We start from the raw sequence: 19,428 nt of genomic DNA, 5'->3' as shown, positions 1-19,428 counted from the left end.
ACCCTGCCTAAACACCTGCTCAGTGTGAATTGTGACTATGTGCCAAATGTAGCCCCTATGCCATTGTGCTACTGTTGTCAACAGTGTTTTGGCAGATACACCTGTCTCAAAAGGACTGGGTACGTTTATTTGGTCCTTTTCCATGTTGAAAAAAATGCACACACATACATGATATCCCTGTGAGTTCCTTATTGCTTTCTATCTCAGACAATGAACAGAGCCCTTTACCCTAACTACTACATACACACAGAGACTAAGCTGCAAGCTGCGCTAATTTGCCTCATAAAAGGTATTATTTACACACCATGGTGATTCCCTTTCATTAAGACAACCAACAACCCAATACAGCCCGGTGGGTGGGATAGAAATCGTGGACCTTAGTGGATCCTGTTCATTTATTTTGTTGCTGTCAAATTGTTGATACTGACAACAGTAGTTGAATAACAATTTCTGCTGTCTGTTTTTAACCTCTTCAAATAATTTATTTGCGTCTTCACATTTGCTTGTAAACAAAGAGCGAGAGAGACACCGAGTGTGAGAGAGAGAGAGAGAGAGAGAGAGAAGGAGAGAGAGAGAAAGACAGAGAGAGAGAGAGAGAGAGAGAGAGAGAGAGAGAGAGAGAGAGAGAGAGAAGGAGAGACAGAGAAAGACAGAGAGAGAGAGAGAGAGAGAGAGAGAGAGAGAGAGAGAAAGACAGAGAGAGAGAGAGAGAGAGAGAGAGAGAGAGAGAGAGAGAGAGAGAGAAGAGAAAGACAGAGAGAGACAGAGAGAAAAGACCCAGAGAGAGAGACAGAGAAGAGAGAACAGAGAGAAAGACAGAGAGAAAGAGAGACAGAGAGAGACGAGAGACAGAGAGAGCACAGAGAGCGACAGAGAGAGACAGAGGAGATGAGAGAGAGAGAGAGAGAAGACGAAGACAGAGAGAGACGAGAGAGAGGAGAGAGAGAGAGAGAGAGAGAGAGAGAGAGAGAGAGAGAGAGAGAGAGAGACGAGGAGAGAGAGAGAGAGACAGAGAGAGAAGGGAGAGAGATGAGAGGAGAGAAGAGAGAGAGAAAAGACAGAGAGAGAGAGAGAGAGAAGGACAGAGGAGAGAGCAAGGCTGCATGTTTCTTGAAATGTCCTTTAGAGCAGCACAGCAGAGAGCCGGCCGGCGGTGTTCATTTACATTTGAACGTTTTAATTCAACTGGTAATTGGATGGTGCTCTGGTATCCCAAGGAGGGGTTTATGGAAATACAGACTGGGGTGGGGTCTGAGACCAGCAACAATCAAATTGTTTCCATTTTCTGTCAACGAAACCACACTCTTTAAAAATCTCTCATCCTCTACTGACCCTCCAATCCACCCACACACATGAATGCACTCACACACACACACACACACACACCACACACACACACACTCCCCCGAAGGAAGGACAGAACGGTGCAGCATAGAACACATTGTCTGTTGATGAATCGAGACCTCAAATGGGAGCTCAATGGTAAGAAGAATATGACATCAGATATTGTGCTGACCTATCAGGGACAAAAAAAGTGTTTCCCTTTTCCTAGAACATCTATTAACGAGATGAATGTACATGATACACTCTCTTCCTAGGTTATAGTATCAAATCAAAAGTTTTTTTTTAAAAAGTGAAACACGCAAAGTCAAGTTTTTAAGAAAAGCCTCGTAGGCTCTGAGTGTGTATTCCTGTGCGAGGGGGCACCTTGAAGGCGTAAACAGTGCTGAGTCAGTGGAGGATGATCTGAAAGTTAGTCGACTCAAAGACACCTATCATTGGTTGTTTGCAGGTGACTTAGAGCCGTCCTAACACTGAAATGATCACAGTGGGGATTGATGCGGTCTGTAGAGGCGAGGGGCCAGGGTGACTGTGGGTTCTGTGTGAAACACGGTACTTGGTGAAGCCCTACTGGAGAAATAAAAACCTTGTTCTGAAAAGTGTCTAAGTGACCTTCAGAAGTGGTGAAATCCAATTATTTTAAATGTGCTAGCCAGGTATGCCCTGGGATACTCTGTGTGAGTGTTTTATAAAAGCGTTCTGTGTGGACGCGGTAGGTTGACTCTGTGTGGGTAACCTTTCAATTATGTTCTGTGTGAGTGGTCTGACCAATCCTGTGTGGATGGCTATTTAGTAATGTTCTGAGTGAGTATTTGATCAACCCTGTGTGGATGATCATGAAGGCTTTGTGTGAGCCTGAGATAAATAATAATAAGTAGATAAGTTAATGATATGCAATGGTTTAAAATAGTTAGGTACATATGTGAAAGCTATGAACCAATCCACCTATAGAAGTAAGACATTGAGAACACATTTGCAGCAACGTCCTGGGGAATAGTTACAGGGGAGAGGAGGGGGATGAATGAGCCAATTGTAAACTGGGGATTATTAGGTGACCGTGATGGTTTGAGGGCCAGATTGGGAATTTATATGCATATTATTGGTTTCATTTGAAAGAAAACACTGAAGTTTGTGTAAATCTGAATTGAATGTAGGAGAATATAACACAATAAATCTGATTTAGATAATACAATACAATTATCATTGTTGTATCATCATCTTTAAAATGAACAAGACAAAACAAACATTCAGATAGGATGATGGGGACCATTTCAGTGAAAAACATAACAGTACTTGTGCAAAGTTTCAGAATGATAACTTCCAAAATGAGTGTGCTACATTACATTTATCATGAAGTCACCGAGGTGTCCCACACAAGTAGCCCAAATGTACCCAAGTGGACAAATTGGTGAAGTTTATACAAAATATCAAAATGGTATTCTAACACACACCCCCCCCCAAAAAATTGAGAAAAAACATGAAAAAATATATATTTACATTTACAAAATAACACTTTTAATATTTGGAAGACCCTCAGTCTTCTACACAATATTGTGCTGCTGATGCCAGGTGTCATAACAGTCTCTTTCTGCTGTTAAGCAGAGTGTCACAGCATGGAGGCGTCGCTGTGTTCTTTGCAAAATTAAGTCCACCATCACGGTGGACTTAATTTTGCAAAGAACACAGCGACGCCTCCATGCTGTGCCCTTTTGGCCCTGAGGCACATCCATGCCTGCAGAAATACATTTGGGCAGATGAACACCACTTGTGGCAGGAGCTGGATGAACCAGCTTCAGTGGGGGATGGACAACTTGGCACTGGGGGCTCCCATTCGGAGTCAGTGTCACTGTGAAAGAAAATATTCAGTTAGAATAGTTTCACATATGAGCCCTTTATCAACAGATATAATAAACAGATATATATAGAGTACAGGGAACATAAGGTTGAATATATTATTATAGACCTGCTAGATCTACTGTCTCATTTATATTATGACAGACCAGCTAGATCTACTGTCTATTTTATATTATGACATTTCAGCTAGATCTACTGTCTCTACTATATTATGACAGACCAGCTAGATCTACTGTATTTATTATATTACAACAGACCAGCTGTATCTACTGTCTCCATTGGCCATTGTTGTGGGCCTGCCCTCCCATCAACAGCCTCAAATAGGCTATTTCATTTCACAAATAATATTTTATATTATTAATTTCAAACAACGGCATTAGCATGAGAATAACTTACCAGTCCAAAACGATGTCCTCTCCGTTCAAAAAATATTCCTCCATTTGGGAATCGCTAAATGAATCGTCCTCCAACCATCTCTGTCTCACTTTCCCGATCAATTTCTGTATTTCTGTATATCTAGACTTAGATTTAGCTTTCCCTGACTTAGTCGCCATACTGATTGATATATAAACAGCTGAAGATGTGCTTTACCAAAAACAATGCTGTGCGTAACATGCGTGGCTCCTTCCGGTATGAATCTTCAATGGCGAATGACCCTCTTTACGCCGGAGTTTACTACATGGGTTGGTCTTCCAACACATAAACATTACATATTGCCATTTACCTCAGCTCATTGGCTATCTACCCAGCTAGATTTCAAGACGATCAGTGGTTACTGGGTTAAAAAACATTCAATCAATGAAACAGCGGTCATATCATTGGTGCACAATGATGTCATTACTTGTTGTCTTCAAAATCGGTTTCTTTCAGTCAATATGTCTCGCGAAATGACCCGTCAGGTTTGGTTGTGTTACAAACAAACCAGTTGATTGCAATGAAACCAAACATGACTGGAAAAATCACGTTTAGTGTATGTATTTCCATCGAATGTGTAGTTGAAAATGGAATGAGACGGAATTCACGACACAAGCGGTTCACAAAATGTTTCGTGTTAGGCTATAAAAATGGATTTTATCAAACAAAAGACCATTCATTGTGTAACAATGAGCATTGGGATTGCAAACAGAGGAAGATCGTTTTGATAAATTCACCTCTGAAGGTGAAATGTGTATTTACATTCTAAAATATTGCTCTGATTTATCATCCAAAGGGTCCAAGAGATAACATGAAGTGTCGTTTAGTTAGATAAAATCCTTTTTCATTTCCCTAAAAGGTCCATATAGCACGCACGATCGATTTTGTATTTCCACTCGTTCAATTGCATAAAAAGGAATCTGCGAAAGTCTCACCCTAAACATTGTTTGAACGAGTCAAATCACGTTCGTATCTATTCCTCAGAGATCCTAGAAGGTAACAAGACTTCACTATTTCATTAGGGTTTGTAGTATATCCTATATGACACCATATTTGGTCAGAGAGCGATGCCTACATGGCACGCCAATGACGTAGGCGGTAATTCACTTGAAAGGCTGTATCTTTGTCAAATATATTTACATGGTTGCCCAGCTCATTGGCTATGTCGTAAAATGTAGGTATTAACCTTGCACGGCAGCATGATTTTCATTTTGGACAATGATTATAAGGATATTCAGAGTTATGAAGTTATGAACACTGGTTGTTTGCAAATGTCTCCTTCACAATTTGTCCAAATGTCCCTGGGGACTTCACACTAAGTCTTGTAGGTCAGTCATTCTTCAAGTAACCCATCTGAAATTTTGCACATACACTGCTGCCATCTTGTGGACACTAAAACTAGAGTGATGGCTAGAACGATGACCTTTCTCTTGCATTTCAAAGATGGTGGTAGAAAGAGACTGGTTGTTTTTTCTTTGTATTTTTCTTCAACCAGATCTATTGTGTTATATTCTCCTACATTCAATTCACATTTCCACAACCTTCAAAGTGTTTCCTTTCAAATGGTACCAATAATATGCATATCCTTGCTTCAGGGCCTGAGCTACAGGCAGTTAGATTTGGGTATGTCATTTAGGCGAAAATTGAAAAAAAGGTGGCTATCCCTAAGAGGTTTTAAGTGTGTTTGGGAACAGTGCTGTGTGAATGTGATATGAGAGCTGTGTGAGCGTGGTAATAAGTTGGTTAATAAGTGTTGATAAAATGTTGTTTTGGGATTCCATCCATCACTGCCCATTACATAATATCGCCGGGTGGTATTGAGAGAGGGATGCTATTTTAGAAAGTAGAGGCAAGTCTATAATTTCTGGAAGTCGAGAGAATGTGAAGAGCATTTTTCCTATGACCAGCAAGGCAGTGTCTGGGAACCTTCCGGGTTTTTTTCCGAAGGGAGATTTTTGAGCCAATGAATTGGTTGATGTGAGTACCTAAGAATTTCTAACGTTCTATATGAATTCTGTGAAAATATGGAAATATGATAAATTGTATGTGTGTAATCGATTACTAGAGATTTGATAAAGTAATACTGGGATGCGATGCAACTTAAACAACCCATACGTAGACATATGTAGGATTTGTGTTGGTCCCTTCAATGGATCATTTGATAAAGATGAGGTTTAAGCATTATTAAACTGTCTTCAAAGTCTGGGCAATTGTCTCAGAAACTGATTGGAGTGTGTCCACTTTTGGTTAACTTACCCTAACGATGTAACTATAAAACGCTTATTGGATTTTCTCCGTCCGGGCACTATATTTGAAATAGAACTGCCCTAAAGGCCCAGTATGAGAGGAGTTGCTATATTTATTGAATAAACCTTTTTCCATAAAGTTAGAGCGAATTAAGATGGAATCTCAACCTAACTTATAAGGACGTACAAAGCCTAGGTTATCCATCAAACTACATATCATTGTGGAGTTAATGTGATGTAGTAAAGTAATTGAAATGTGTTGCATAAGAAAACATAATCCGCTTTTATTAAAAAGTGCAAGATCTGTTAAGATCTGTTAAGATCTGTTTCCTAGTCAATGAACTCGTTGACTGCTAATCTGGTTGACTGCGGGTTTTAGCCAGCCGGCTCATTTTCAACCACAGTCCCTGGTCAGGTTATTAAAAACAATTACAATAACAATGCAGACTATCAATGAACAGTAAGCACACGCAGAGCAACATAGAACAAGCAACACATAGCATGCAAAAAGCAACAAAACAAAATACATAAAAGCAACAAAGTGTTTCCACACGTCACCAGCTACAGAAAACATGGAAAGTAGCAATACACAGCTAGGGATTATTTTCACTAGTCTGATTGGCCTCTAGCCATGTCTTCATGTTTGTTTTAAGGTGTGATAGGTTGTACAGTTGTGTGTGTCTGATGGCAGGGCTTTCCAGACATGGGAAGCTCTTACAGAGAAAGCAGACTGACTAAAGGTGCTTTTCCTTAAGGGAACTTTACAGTCACCTCCCATGGCAGACTTGTGGATCTTCTGACATTGGTTTATGTTTTCTGTTTAACAAAAGTACTGAGTGGAGGGGGAGCCAGGCCATTTAGGATCTTGAATACAAGACATGCGTCAGTGTATTACACAAGATTTTTCCAACTCATGAGCTCATGCTTCCTGAGGATGTAACAGTGATGATGGCTAATGGGCTTCCTATCAAGCACTATTTGTAGACAGACTGAATGGACTTTAATGTTGTACAGCAAGCTTGGGCCCAACTAGTCAAGCAGTATGTTAAGTGGGGGAGTATCATAGATTTGAAGTACAGTTTTGCTACCTCTGTAGTCAAACAAATTTGTATATTTCGTAAATTTGCTAGGTTGAATCTGGTTATTGAGTTACCTTTTTCACCTGCTTTTTAAAAGAGAGGTTGAAATCAAGTATGATGACAAGATACTTAAAATAGGATACCACCTGGAATTTCTCCGCTTACACATAGATATCTGACTCATTGGCATCAGTTGCCCTCTTTGTGAGGAACATGCAGACTGTTTTTTTTTCTTCACATTGAGATGCAAACTTGAGTCACTGAGCCACTTGGTAACCTGGACCATTACAGTCGTGAGTTATTGTGCAGCTTGTTGTTTGCTCTTTGCATGCACATACACTACCATTCACAAGTTTGGGGTCACTTAGAAATGTCCTTGTTTTTGAAAGAATAGGCCATTTTTTGTCCAATTAAATAACATAAAATTCATCCGAAATACAGTGTAGACATTGTTAATGTTGTAAATGACTATTGTAGCTGGAAACGGCAGATTTTTTTATGGAATATCTGCACATGCAAACAGAGGCCCACTTTCAGCAACCATCACTCCTGTGTTCCAATGGCACGTTGTGTTGTGGGGGGGTTTGGTCAAATGGTTTATTTTGGGGTATCAGGTTAATTGTAGAGGTCTACACATTGCTAAAATTGTAGTAATTTAGATTAAGAATGCATTAGGATACTGATCTGTAATTATAATCATTATAAGAAAGTTAATACTGGAAATATAGGATTATTATACTGTATGTTAATATAAATGTACATTCTGCCAATGCCGATGTGTGTTAAATTGAGGGTTTTGAGTGTTTTGAGTGATTGGACCTATCACTGAGCAATGTCATCCTACATTTTGGTAGGGTAATTAATTGGATTTTGATTATGATTTGGAAACTGAATAGTTTTTAAAACTGAAGGATTGGTTTGAGTTTAGTATGTTAATAACAACACGAGTGAAGCAATTAATGTATGGATTGATTGTTTTGATTGCTGTTGGAACTAAAGATGTTGACACTATTCTCAGCATGCCCTGATGAATGGGGAGGGGAACTCTGATCCAGAGAGTGAAACTGATCCTAATCTATTTGATCTATAGGCATTGACGTGTAAATAGTAGAATCATGATGCTTGTCTTGGGTCATGTTCATTAGGCACCAACAGAATACATTTTACTTAAACCAGGAGTCACTACCTGGATTTGTCCAATAAGATATGCTAATTTTAGTTTCTGGGATGGAAATAGTTATTTCCACCATGCTGATCCATTGGAGTGTAATAGATAAGCTTTAGTTATTTATTATTAAACTCCATTGTGGAATGCACTGCATTATGCATAAAATATTAGATTTTCACCATCTATGAAGATATTGCCTTGAATCGTATAAACTATATGCATCTTTTGTTTTTCTTCATGGGCTTGTGCAGGTGACTGTTTATCATGACCTCCCCAGATAAATTGGTAATTTCCTTTTAATTTGAGAGGACTCTCAAAATGGGGGAATGTGAGAGAAACTACAAGATTATGTTATAATACTGTTATTTCATCAAATTGTTGTTTTATGCAACAGAATAAGGGGTTGTTAGAACACACATCAGTGTATGTTCTACTGAGGATGGGCCTCTGCGAGATTTAACACTGACAGAAGATTTATGATGTCTTTGGGTGATAAACCTAAAGAGACCGCATTCCATAGCATGAGTTAATGTGTCTGTTGTATAAGGTACCAAGGAGAGAAGAATTCAGGGCCCAGACCCTGGTCTCTACACAATGAGAACAGTTTTTAAGTATCTTTCATACAAATCTTAACCTTGGGACCCATTCCATACATCTGTTTTTTGTCATGAAAACTGAAGGGGGTGTATCTTAGATATAAAAGACCTTTCTACCTTTGTCTCAGGGCTCTCAACGAAGCATCGGAGGGTGATTCGTCAACCAGCCATCATTACCACAAAGCACTCAATCGATTCACTTTATCTGTGTGTGCTGTAGTGACCTGCTCCCTTATTAATAGGTTAATAAATATTTAGTTTAACCTTTTGCGTGTACGGGGCAGTATTTTCGTTTTTGGCTAAAAAACGTACCCATTTGAAACTGCCTATTTCTCAGCCCCAGAAACTAGAATATGCATATAATTGTCAGATTAGGATAGAAAACACTCTACCGTTTCCAAAACTGTAAAAATATTGTCTGTGAGTATAACAGAACTGATATTGCAGGCGAAAGCCTGAGGAAAATCCAATCAGGAAGTGCCTCTTATTTTGAAACCTCTCTGTTCCTATGCATGCCTATCCTCCATTTAAAGAGATATCAACCAGATGATTCCTTTTTTCTATGGCTTCCCTAAGGTGTCAACAGTCTTTAGCCATAGTTTCAGGCTTTTATTTTGAAAAATGAGCGTGAAGGATCACATTGGGTAATTGGATAGGTGGGGGCTCTCAGAGTGAGTTTTGCGAGTAGAGCGGCCAATGTTTCTCCCGCTGTTATTGAAACTTTTTCAGTTATTTCTGTTATTGAAACTACACACTCGGTTGATATATTATTGATTACATATTTTAAAAACAAATTGAGGATTGATTATAAAAAACGTTTGACATGTTTCTGTGGACATTATGGATATTATTTGGAATATACGTCTGCATTGTAGTGACCGCTCTTTCCTGTGGATTTCTGAACATAATGCGACAAACAAACGTTGGTATTTTGGGTATAAAAATAATCTTTATGGAACAAAAGGAACATTTGATGTGTAACTGGGAGTCTCGTGAGTGAAAACATCTGAAGATCGTCAAAGGCAAAAAAAAAAATTGATTGCTTTTATGATTTTCGTGACCTAGCTACTTAATGCTTAGTGTACATAATGTTATGTTATGCTATCGATAAACTTACACAAACGCTTGGATTGCTTTCGCTGTAAAGCATAATTTCAAAATCTGAGACGACATGTGGATTAACAAAAGGCTAGGCTGTGTTTTGCAATATTGCACTTGTGATTTCATGAATTTGAATATTTTTTTGTAATATTATTTGACTGTGGCACTATGCTATTCAGCGGTTGCTGATGACAATTTTCCCGGTACCGGGATGGGTAGCGTCAAGAAAGTATAACTCTGATTTGTGTGATAAATTTGTCTCTCCTAATTTGATAGTAAAGAAATTAACAACCACAATTTTTCTAATATCTCTCAGATATAGGACACACACTACAGAACAAACTTTGTTTCGATTTTTTGGGGGGACTATCTGTTGTTCCATGTAGTGAGTCTACTATTCACTGCATTTGTATGGGCTAATAGCAGTAAGGTCAAATATACAATACCAGTCAAAAGTTTGGACACAACTACTCATTCCTGGGTTTTTCTTTATTTGGACTATTTTATACATTGTAGAATAATAGTGATTACTTCAAAACTATGAAATAACACATATGAATCATGTGGTAACCAAAAAAAGAATAAAACCAATCAAAATATAGTTTAGATTTTAGATTCTTCAAAGTAGCCACCCTTTGACTTGATGACAGCTTTGCACACGCTTGACATTCTCTCAACCAGCTTGAGGAGGTAGTCACCAGGAATGCTTTTTCAACAGTCATGAAGGAGTTCCCACATATGTTGAGCACTTGTTGGCTGCTTTTCCTTCACTCTGTGATCCAACTCATCCCAAACATCTCAATTGGGTTGAGGATGGGTGACTGGAGGCCAGGTCATCTGATGCAGCACTCAGCACTCTCCTTCTTGGTCAAATAGCCCTTACAAAGACTGGAGGTGTGATTTGGGTCATTGTGCTGTTGAAAAACAAATGATAGTCCCACTAAACGCAAACCATATGGGATGGCATATCGCTGAAGAATGCTGTGGTAGCCATGTTGGTCAAGTGTGCCTTGAATTCTAAATAAATCACAGACAGTGTCACCAGCTAAGCACCCCCACACAATCACTCCTCCTCCTCCATGCTTCACGGTGGGAACCACACATGTGGAGATCATCCGTTCACCTACTCTGCGTCTCACAAAGACACGACGGTTGGGACCAAAAATCGCAAATTTTGACTCGTCAGACCAAAGGACAGATTTCCACCGATCTAATGTCCATTGCTCATGTTTCTTGGTCCAAGCAAGTCTCTTCTTCTTAATGGTGTCCTTTAGTAGTGGTTTCACACAGTCTCCTCTGAACAGTTGATGTTGACATGTGTCTGAACTCTGTTAAGCATTTATTTGGGCTCCAATCAGAGGTGTAGTTAATTGCCTATTTCTGAGGCTGGTAAAATCTAATGAACTTATCCTCTGCAGCAGAGGTAACTCTGGGTCTTCATTTCCTGTGGTCTTCATTTCCTGTGGAGGTCCTCATGAGAGCCTGTTTCCTCATAGCGCTTGATGGTTTTTGTGACTGCACACATTTTTTGGATTGACTGATCTTCATGTCTTAAAGTAATGATGGATTGTCATTTCTCTTTCCTTATTTGAGCTATTCTTGCCATAATATGGACTTGGTCACAACACATATGACTGGCTCAAACGCATCCAGGTGACTACTTCATGAAGCTGGTTGAGAAAATTCCAAGAGTGTGCAAAGCTGTCATTAAGGAGTTTTGTATGTGTGAGCATATGTAGTGTGTGTGTGTGTGTGTGTGTGTGTGTGTGTGTGTGTGTGTAGGATGTTTGAGTGTGTGAGTAGAGTCCCGTGAGTGTGCATAGAAACAGTGCAAAAGAGTCGGTGCAATTTTATTTGCTATTCACCACTTCACTATTTCACAATTTATTTATTGTAAAATAAGATTAAAGTGAACACTTTTGGTGTTTACACATGTATTTGTTTGATTTGCAACTCTACAGGCTCAAGAAAACAATATTCAAAATTCAAATTAATTTGGTTGGAGGCAATGATTCTCATTTACCTTACCTGTAGTAAGTTACATGTGCCTAGAGTAAAAATGCCATTCAACTAGTTTTGAAAAGAAAAAAAAGAACATTCTGAAAAAAAACAGAGGGTGCCAATAGATTTGGTTCTCAAGGCACTTCACATTGTGTCAGGAGGGAGATGCATGTGGTTAATGGGGAGAATGCACACAACATGCTATCTAGTCACAATTCTGAAATAATGCATCTCTTAGCATTCATTGCCACAGAGCAGCTATCAAGGAGAAAGAAGAAGAGGGAAAGAGATTGAAAGGGAGCGACAGAGGGTAGAGGTAGAGAGAGAAAGAAAGATAGATTAAGGAAGGAGAGGGAGGGAGGTAAAGAGAAAGAAGAGAGGAGGGCAAATCAGTCTTACCCCTGCAGGGCCTTCTCTCCAAACCAGTCTCCTTTCCCCATGCTGCGGAGGTAGACAGGATCCCCGTTGGACTTGTCTTCCCTGGTCACATTCACCTGGACACAGGGGTGGGGGTACCAGTTTAAATCCATGAGGGGGAGTGAGCAATCACACATTCTGAGGGAAGGAACCTACGGGACAGACTCAATCTCAGCCATCAATGTGATAAGCCGTGCGCTACACTGTACATAAAACCCTTCTGTAATGTACATTTCTGTAACTGTACGGCTCACTAATCAGTACATTATTAAACATCAGAGTGAGGCTGATGTAGAGCAGGGGGTGATGGACATCTCTGTGCATGCTAAATCTTTCTACATTTTATATGGACATCTTGGTGCTATGATCTGTGAGGAGCCACTGACCAGGTCATTAGCTAGCTGACAACTGAGCAATGGATGTCCAGCAGTAAAGATAAAGAAGGTCGTTTGGCTTAATTAAGGCTTCTCTCTTTATTCATTAGCCTGTTGTATTCAGGTATGACATCACGTCCTCCAGGAATACATAATCACTCTGAATAAATCTAAAGGACAGAGCGATAATTCAACTTGTAATATGATCTGGAGGACAGAAAGGGAAAGGAAGAGCCAGGAAAAGAAACAGAGGGATTGAGAGAGAGAAGGATAGATGAATGTGGACAGGGAAGGATAATGGGATAATGGGAGAGAGAGAGAGAGAGAGAGAGAGAGAGAGAGATGTTTGTTCTACTAGTAGAGACAGACAGATACAGTACATCTTGATCATTTGAATAGGGTGAGTTGTTGACCTTATTTGGCTCCTTGGCTGGGACAGAAGGTGACATGTCTTGCTGAGAGCTCTGGATCTCTACCACCATCTCTAACCACTTTCAGTACTGCACCAGACCACACAACACCTGACTGGTTGATCAATATTGCGGTGTCTGATCATTTGCTTTCTAATTATGTTAATGATGATGATGATCATAACAGTGACAATCCATGTTTTTCATTAAAGACGAAAAATAATAATGTCTTAATAATAATGACAATGATAACAATGAGGATGATGATGGTCTCACCATTCCCTTACTGATGATAAAGAAGGTGTCTCCTGTGGCTCCCTGTCTGATGATGTACTCTCCATTCTCATAGTGTGTCTGTAATGAAAGAGGAGAGCGGGGAAGAGAAATGAGAAGGATGAGTCACCGAAACACCTCTCTCAACTCCCTCTGTCTAATACATCCTATCGCCCCATGGGTGAGACACTTTGACACCTGGCCTTGGTGAAAATGTTTTTCCTCTGGATAGGATCTTAGTTATGTTAGAGCTTCAATCGGATCTTGTTACCTTATAGAAAGCCTAGGTTGGTTTAAAACTTGTACTTGCGGGCAACACTAAATACATTGTTCTCTAATTCTCACCAAAATGTTTCAGATGGACTATACATTTATTAATTGGATGGTTCTCCTATCGATCGGGTTCCCGCCTATAAATATCTGGGCAATTGGATTGACAAAGATTTTATGTTTATTAAGAAACATACGGATGCGCTAGTTAAAAAGCTCAAATTTAAAGAGGGCTTCTTTCTTAGAAATAGCAGGAAGCAAATTGTATGTTCAAATTTCCTGCCAGTCCTTGACTATGGTGACATCATTTACCAGCAACAGCCACTATTCTTAAAACTTTAGATGCTGTCTATTATAGCGCCCTTCGCTATATCACAGGTGACAGTTTTAATACTCATTACTGCATCAAAACGTTGGCTGGTCCTCATTGAAGTCCCATAGATCACTTCATTACTCCCTTTTTGTGTACAAAGCTCTACTACACAAGCTTCCAACTTCGTTGATAAAGTATAAAAGAATGAGCAACCAAACCCGCTCGCAGGGTTGGCTAACTCTTGAAGTTCCTCTGGTCTCAACCAATTTAAGTAAATCCTCCTTTAGTTTTAGTACCCCCTAATGTTGGAATAACCTGCAAAATTCCTTGCATCTTGATTCCTTGCCTAAATATCTACTGACCCATAGCACTCACATCTGTAGCCATGAAGTTCTTTGAAATGCTGGTCATGGCTCACATCAACACCATTATCCAAGAAACCCTAGACCCACTCTAATTTGCATTCCGCCCTAACATATCCACAGATGATGCAATCTGTATTGCACTCCACACTGCTCTTTCCCACCAGGACAAAAGGAACACTTGTGTTAGAATGCTATTCCTTTACTACAGCTCAGCGTTAAACACCATAGTGCCCTTAAAGCTCATCAGTAAGCTAAGGACCCTGGGACTAAACACCTCCCTCTGCAAATGGATCCTGGACTTCCTGACGTGCCTCCCCCAGGTGGTAAGAGTAGATAACAACAAATACCACCATGATCCTCAACACAGGAGCCCCTCAGGGGTGCGTGCTCAGTCCCCTCCTACATGCTCAGTCCCCTCCTGTGCTCCCTGTTCACACACAGCCAGGCACGACTCCAACACCATCATTAAGTTTGCAGATGACACAACAGTGGTAGGCCTGATCACCGACAACAACTAAACAGCCTATAGGGAGTACGTCAAAGACCTGGCCGTGTGGTGTCAGGACAACAACCTCTCCCTCAATGTAATCAAGACAAAGGAGATAATTGTGGACTACAGGAAACGGAGGACCGAGCACGCCCCCATTCTCTTTGACAGGGCTGTAGTGGAGCAGGTTGAGAGCTTCAAGTTCCTTGGTGTCCACATCACCAACATACTAACATGGTCCAAGCACACCAAGACAGTCGTGAAGAGGGCATGACAAAACCTATTCCCCCTCAAGAGACTGAAAGGATAACTACTTGTTACTTTTATTTCTTATTCTTATTCATATTTTTTAACGATGTTGTTGGTTAGGGGCTTGTAATAAACATTTTACTGTTGTATTTGGCGCATGTGACTAATACAATTTGATTTGTTTTGATTTACAAAAGAAAATAGAGACATTTTCCTCAGTCACAAAATACACAATACCCCTGTGTATTTCCTCTTTCAAATTCATTAAAAATCCTACAATGTGATTTTCTGGATGTTTTTTTCTCATTTTGTCTGTCATAGTTGAAGTGTACCTATGATGAAAATTACAGGCCTCTCTCATCTTTTTAAGTGCACAATTGGTGGCTGACTAAATACTTTTTTGCCCCACTGTACTTAAGTATCAATTGTAAAAGTAAAAGTATAAATAATTTTAAATTCCTTATATTAAGCAAACCATAAGGCACCATTTTTGTATTCTTATTTTTTTATGGATAGCCAGCGGCACACTCCAAGACTCAGACATAATTTACAAACAAATCATTTGTGTTTAGTGATTCCGCCAGATCAGAGACATTAGAGATGACCAGGGATGTTCTGGTGAATTGGACCATTTTTCGGTCCCGCTACGTACTCAAAAGGTAACAAGTTTTTTGGGGTGTCAGGTAAAATGTATGGAGTAAAAAGTACATTATTTTATTTAGGAGTGTAGTGAACTAAAAGTAAAAGTTATCCAAAATATACATAGTAAAGTAAAGTACAGATAGTACTTTAAAGTCTTTTTACTAGGAATAGCATGCTAAAAAAGATTGCTCACAGATGCTTTACAGATGGTCATACTATCAACAAATTATCTGTTGATAAGCAACTGCTTACTAAGGTTACGTTTAGAGTTAGGGTTAGGTTTATAATAAGGGTTATGGTAAGGGTTAAGGTTAAGGTTAGAGCTAGGGTTAGTAGATAGTTAGTTGAAATGCTACTAAAGCATCTACAGATGGACTATCCAAATAAAGTGTTACCAAAAGATTATAGCTCAAATGAACTAGCGTTGCACGATATACGAACACTTTGGTACTTTTTTTTATACTAGAACATGAAAAACGGTTCAGTACTAGTTTTTTTTTTTACTTTCAGAACTTCAATAAAATGTGTCTCACGTTGTCTACTGATTGAGAGAGGATCAAGTCTGCCTATCAGCGCATCTGATGTCCCCTTATAGCACGAGTGCACCATGCCTGCCCCACTTACTCATTGCTAGCTCAAGCCTGTCCTGAGGAAACACTTCACTTACTGGGAATCTGGGCTGCATCATGTTAGCTCACCACTCATGCTGCACAGAAGTTAACACACTTGAATAACACAACATGGCATGTTGAAATGTTGCAGCTGTTTGTTTTGCAAACAGTAACTATCTCCATTAAAGGCTAGAACACATTACAATGCAAGAAGATACCGGTTTCTTTCCTTGCTAGCTTACAACTGAAGCTGTCATCAATTCACTACCCTAGTAAATTCTTTGTGATAATATGAGCAATACAGATAAAGCCAGAGAACAGGTATAAAAATCACTCTGACGAAGAAGTAATTATCTGAAGTATTTGAACAATGAGAATCCTTCAAGAATTTGAATTCCATTTCAATTGTATGTGCTGTTGCATTATTAGATTAGATTAAACATTTTTAAACTTCATTGGACAAGTACAAGTACAGTACAACGAAATGCAGTTAGCATTAGACCAGAAGTGCATATAAAAGAGTACAAAACATTTACCAGAGAAACAATTAAGAAAATGTTAAGACAATGTACAATGTTAATATTAAATGGGATGTATACATGTGCAATGAAGGCAAATGGCAAGTAGAAATGGGCAAATTGAAAGTGCAAAAGGAGGCATGCAACTGAAATACAGGGATAGCAGCAATGAGGTTACCAAGGTAGACATGTACAACTGAATAATGTACTTAACCTGTTGAGTGTAGGGGGAATTATTTTGATGTTTGGATGAAAAACATACCCAAATAAAACTGCCTATTTCTCAGGCTCAGAATCTAGAATATGCATATAATTGTCAGATTAGGATAGAAAACACTCTAAAGTTTCCAAAACGGTCAAAATATTGTCTGTGAGTATAACAGAACTGATATTGCAGGCAAAAACCTGAGGAAAATCCAACTCGGATGTGCTGTTTTTCCTGAAAGGTCTCTGTTCCATTGCCTGCCTTCGCTCCATTTAAAGGGATATCAACCAGATTCCTTTTCCTATGGCTTCCCCATGGTGTGAACAGTCTTTAGACACAGTTTCAGGCTTTTATTTTGAAAAATTAGCGAGAAAGATCACATCGAGTCATTGGATGGCTGGGTGTCAGCAGCGTTTTGCATGCGCAACAGCTTGGAGCAGACATTTACTCTCTCTCTCCTATTGAAGGAGCTACTGTCCCGGTTGAAATATTATCGATTATATATTGTAAAAACAACCTGAGGATTGATTATAAAAAACATTCGAAACGTTTCTACGAACTTTACGGACACTATTTGGAATTTTCGTCTGTGCATTTCTGAACATAACGCGCCAACCAAATGGAGGTATTTTGGATATAAAAGTAATCTTTATGGAACAAAAGGAACATTTATTGTGTAACTGGGAGTCTCGTGAGTGCAAACATCCGAAGATCATCAAAGGTAAGCTATTCATTTTATTGCTTTTCTGACTTTCGTGACCAATCTACTTGGCTGCTAGCTGTTTGTAATGTTTTGTCTACTGAGAGATGCCCTTACATAAACACTTGTTATGCTTTCGCCGAAAAGCATTTTTGAAATCTGACACGCCAGGTGGATTAATCATGAAACGTCATGAAAATTAAATATTTTTTAGTAATTTAATTTGATTTCGGCGCTCTGCAATTCAGTGGATGTTGACGAAAATTATCCTGGTAACGGGATGAGTGCATCAAGAAGTTGAATCAGACTGAAGAGTGCAAAGAGAATAATGCAACACAGAGAATAATGCAACACAGTGCTGCCTGGCAGGTGGATGGCTGCAACTCCCCAACAGACTCAGGAGAGGCGAAGGTCGAGAGTCATGCGTCCTCTGAAACACAACCCTGCCAAGCCGCACTGCTTCTTGACACACAGCCGCACCACTGTGTCAGCTTGCAGGCGCCCGGCCTGCCACAAGGAGTTAGAGCTAGAGCGCGATGAGACAAGGAAATCCCAAACCCTCCCCTAACACAGATGATGCTGGTCCAATTGTGTGCCGCCTCATGGGTCTCCCGGTAACGGCCAGTGCCTTAGACCTCTGCGCCACTCGGGAGGCCCTAACACACCGCATTTTCAAACAGAAGTAAACAGGGTTCATGACTGGTGCAATAACATCTACCTCATACTCAACATCAACAAAACAAAATATCTGCTCATTGATTTCTGGAGGAAGGCAGACCCAGTGAGCCACCTAGTCCTGGGGGGGGTGAACAGCCATAGAGAGTGGTGAGTTTTAAGTACCTGGGAACCATTATGGACAGCACACTCTCTTTTAATGCCAACACTCATAACATCAATAAAATATGCCAACAACGACTCGACCTCCTGCACAGACTGAGACAACTGAATGTCAACACCCAGATACTCTCCAACTACTACACCTGACATGTAGAGAGTGTGCTGACTTTCTGTTTCCTGGTCTGCTACTGTGGGCTGTCAGTGGCTAATAAGGATGCTAAGGATATCCTCAGGCGGACTGTGAACCTGGGGTCCAAACTCTGCGGGCTGCAGTGCAGAGGGCTTCTGAGCCTCTGTGATAAACAAGCAAGGAAAAAGGCCAAACGACCCCACACACAATCTTGCCCAATGTTTTCAGCTGCTGCCCTCCGGAAGGAGATTGTTCAGTAAGGATGGAAGCAAGGCAAGTTTCATTACATCAGCCATCGGGCTGCTGAACAGTGGGACATAGGACAGATGGAGGCCCAATACATGGTCGGACAATAGGCTGCAGAGACTGAATATGTGGAAATGTAAATGTGTGACTTGTGTACTAACATTTCAGTTTTCCGTACTGCATGTAATATATTGTATTGTGTTTGGTATTTGTATGTTGACATCACAGAAGGATTTTCCATGTAAATAGACAGTAAAGTACATTTTATCGTATGCAGTATATCAACATCATATATCGCATCCAGAATACCTAGTTGTTCAGAACTCTCAAACCTGCCTCCAGCATAGTGAGAATATCATCCCCAACTATAGTTATTTATTCTCCATTCAAGTAACACACTGTTGTATCCATAGAAATGTGTAGCCTTGGAAAACACCTTTGTGTGCATCACAGTCTTTCAACAGAGGACCTACCTCTTCAAGGACATCAGCTAGCTTGCTTAGAATCTCCTCCGGAAGTTCATGAAACGTCGGAACGCTGCAGGAAGAAAATAGTCAGAAAGTCAGTGTAGAAGGAAGAAT

The 19,428-nt window shown here is 39.9% G+C and overlaps 1 protein-coding gene across 2 annotated transcripts in view; it reads right to left on the bottom strand.

Annotated features, from left to right (window-relative positions):
• LOC109899108 (cGMP-dependent protein kinase 1-like) overlaps nucleotides 1-19,428 on the bottom strand; it is a 158,650-nt gene that overhangs the window by 10,586 nt on the left and 128,636 nt on the right. For both annotated transcript variants that reach the window (XM_031835699.1, XM_031835698.1), the window contains exons 5-7: nucleotides 19,321-19,384; nucleotides 13,278-13,355; nucleotides 12,200-12,294 (exon numbers count right to left, since the gene is read on the bottom strand). In XM_031835699.1, coding sequence (XP_031691559.1) covers nucleotides 12,200-12,294; nucleotides 13,278-13,355; nucleotides 19,321-19,384 — 237 coding nt within the window. The remainder of the gene's footprint in view (nucleotides 1-12,199; nucleotides 12,295-13,277; nucleotides 13,356-19,320; nucleotides 19,385-19,428) is intronic.

Source organism: Oncorhynchus kisutch, linkage group LG11, assembly GCF_002021735.2.
Source record: "Oncorhynchus kisutch isolate 150728-3 linkage group LG11, Okis_V2, whole genome shotgun sequence".
Classification (NCBI taxonomy): Eukaryota; Metazoa; Chordata; class Actinopteri; order Salmoniformes; family Salmonidae; genus Oncorhynchus; species Oncorhynchus kisutch.
Note: the sequence above shows the minus strand (reverse complement) of the source record. Positions and strands in the feature narration are given on the sequence as shown.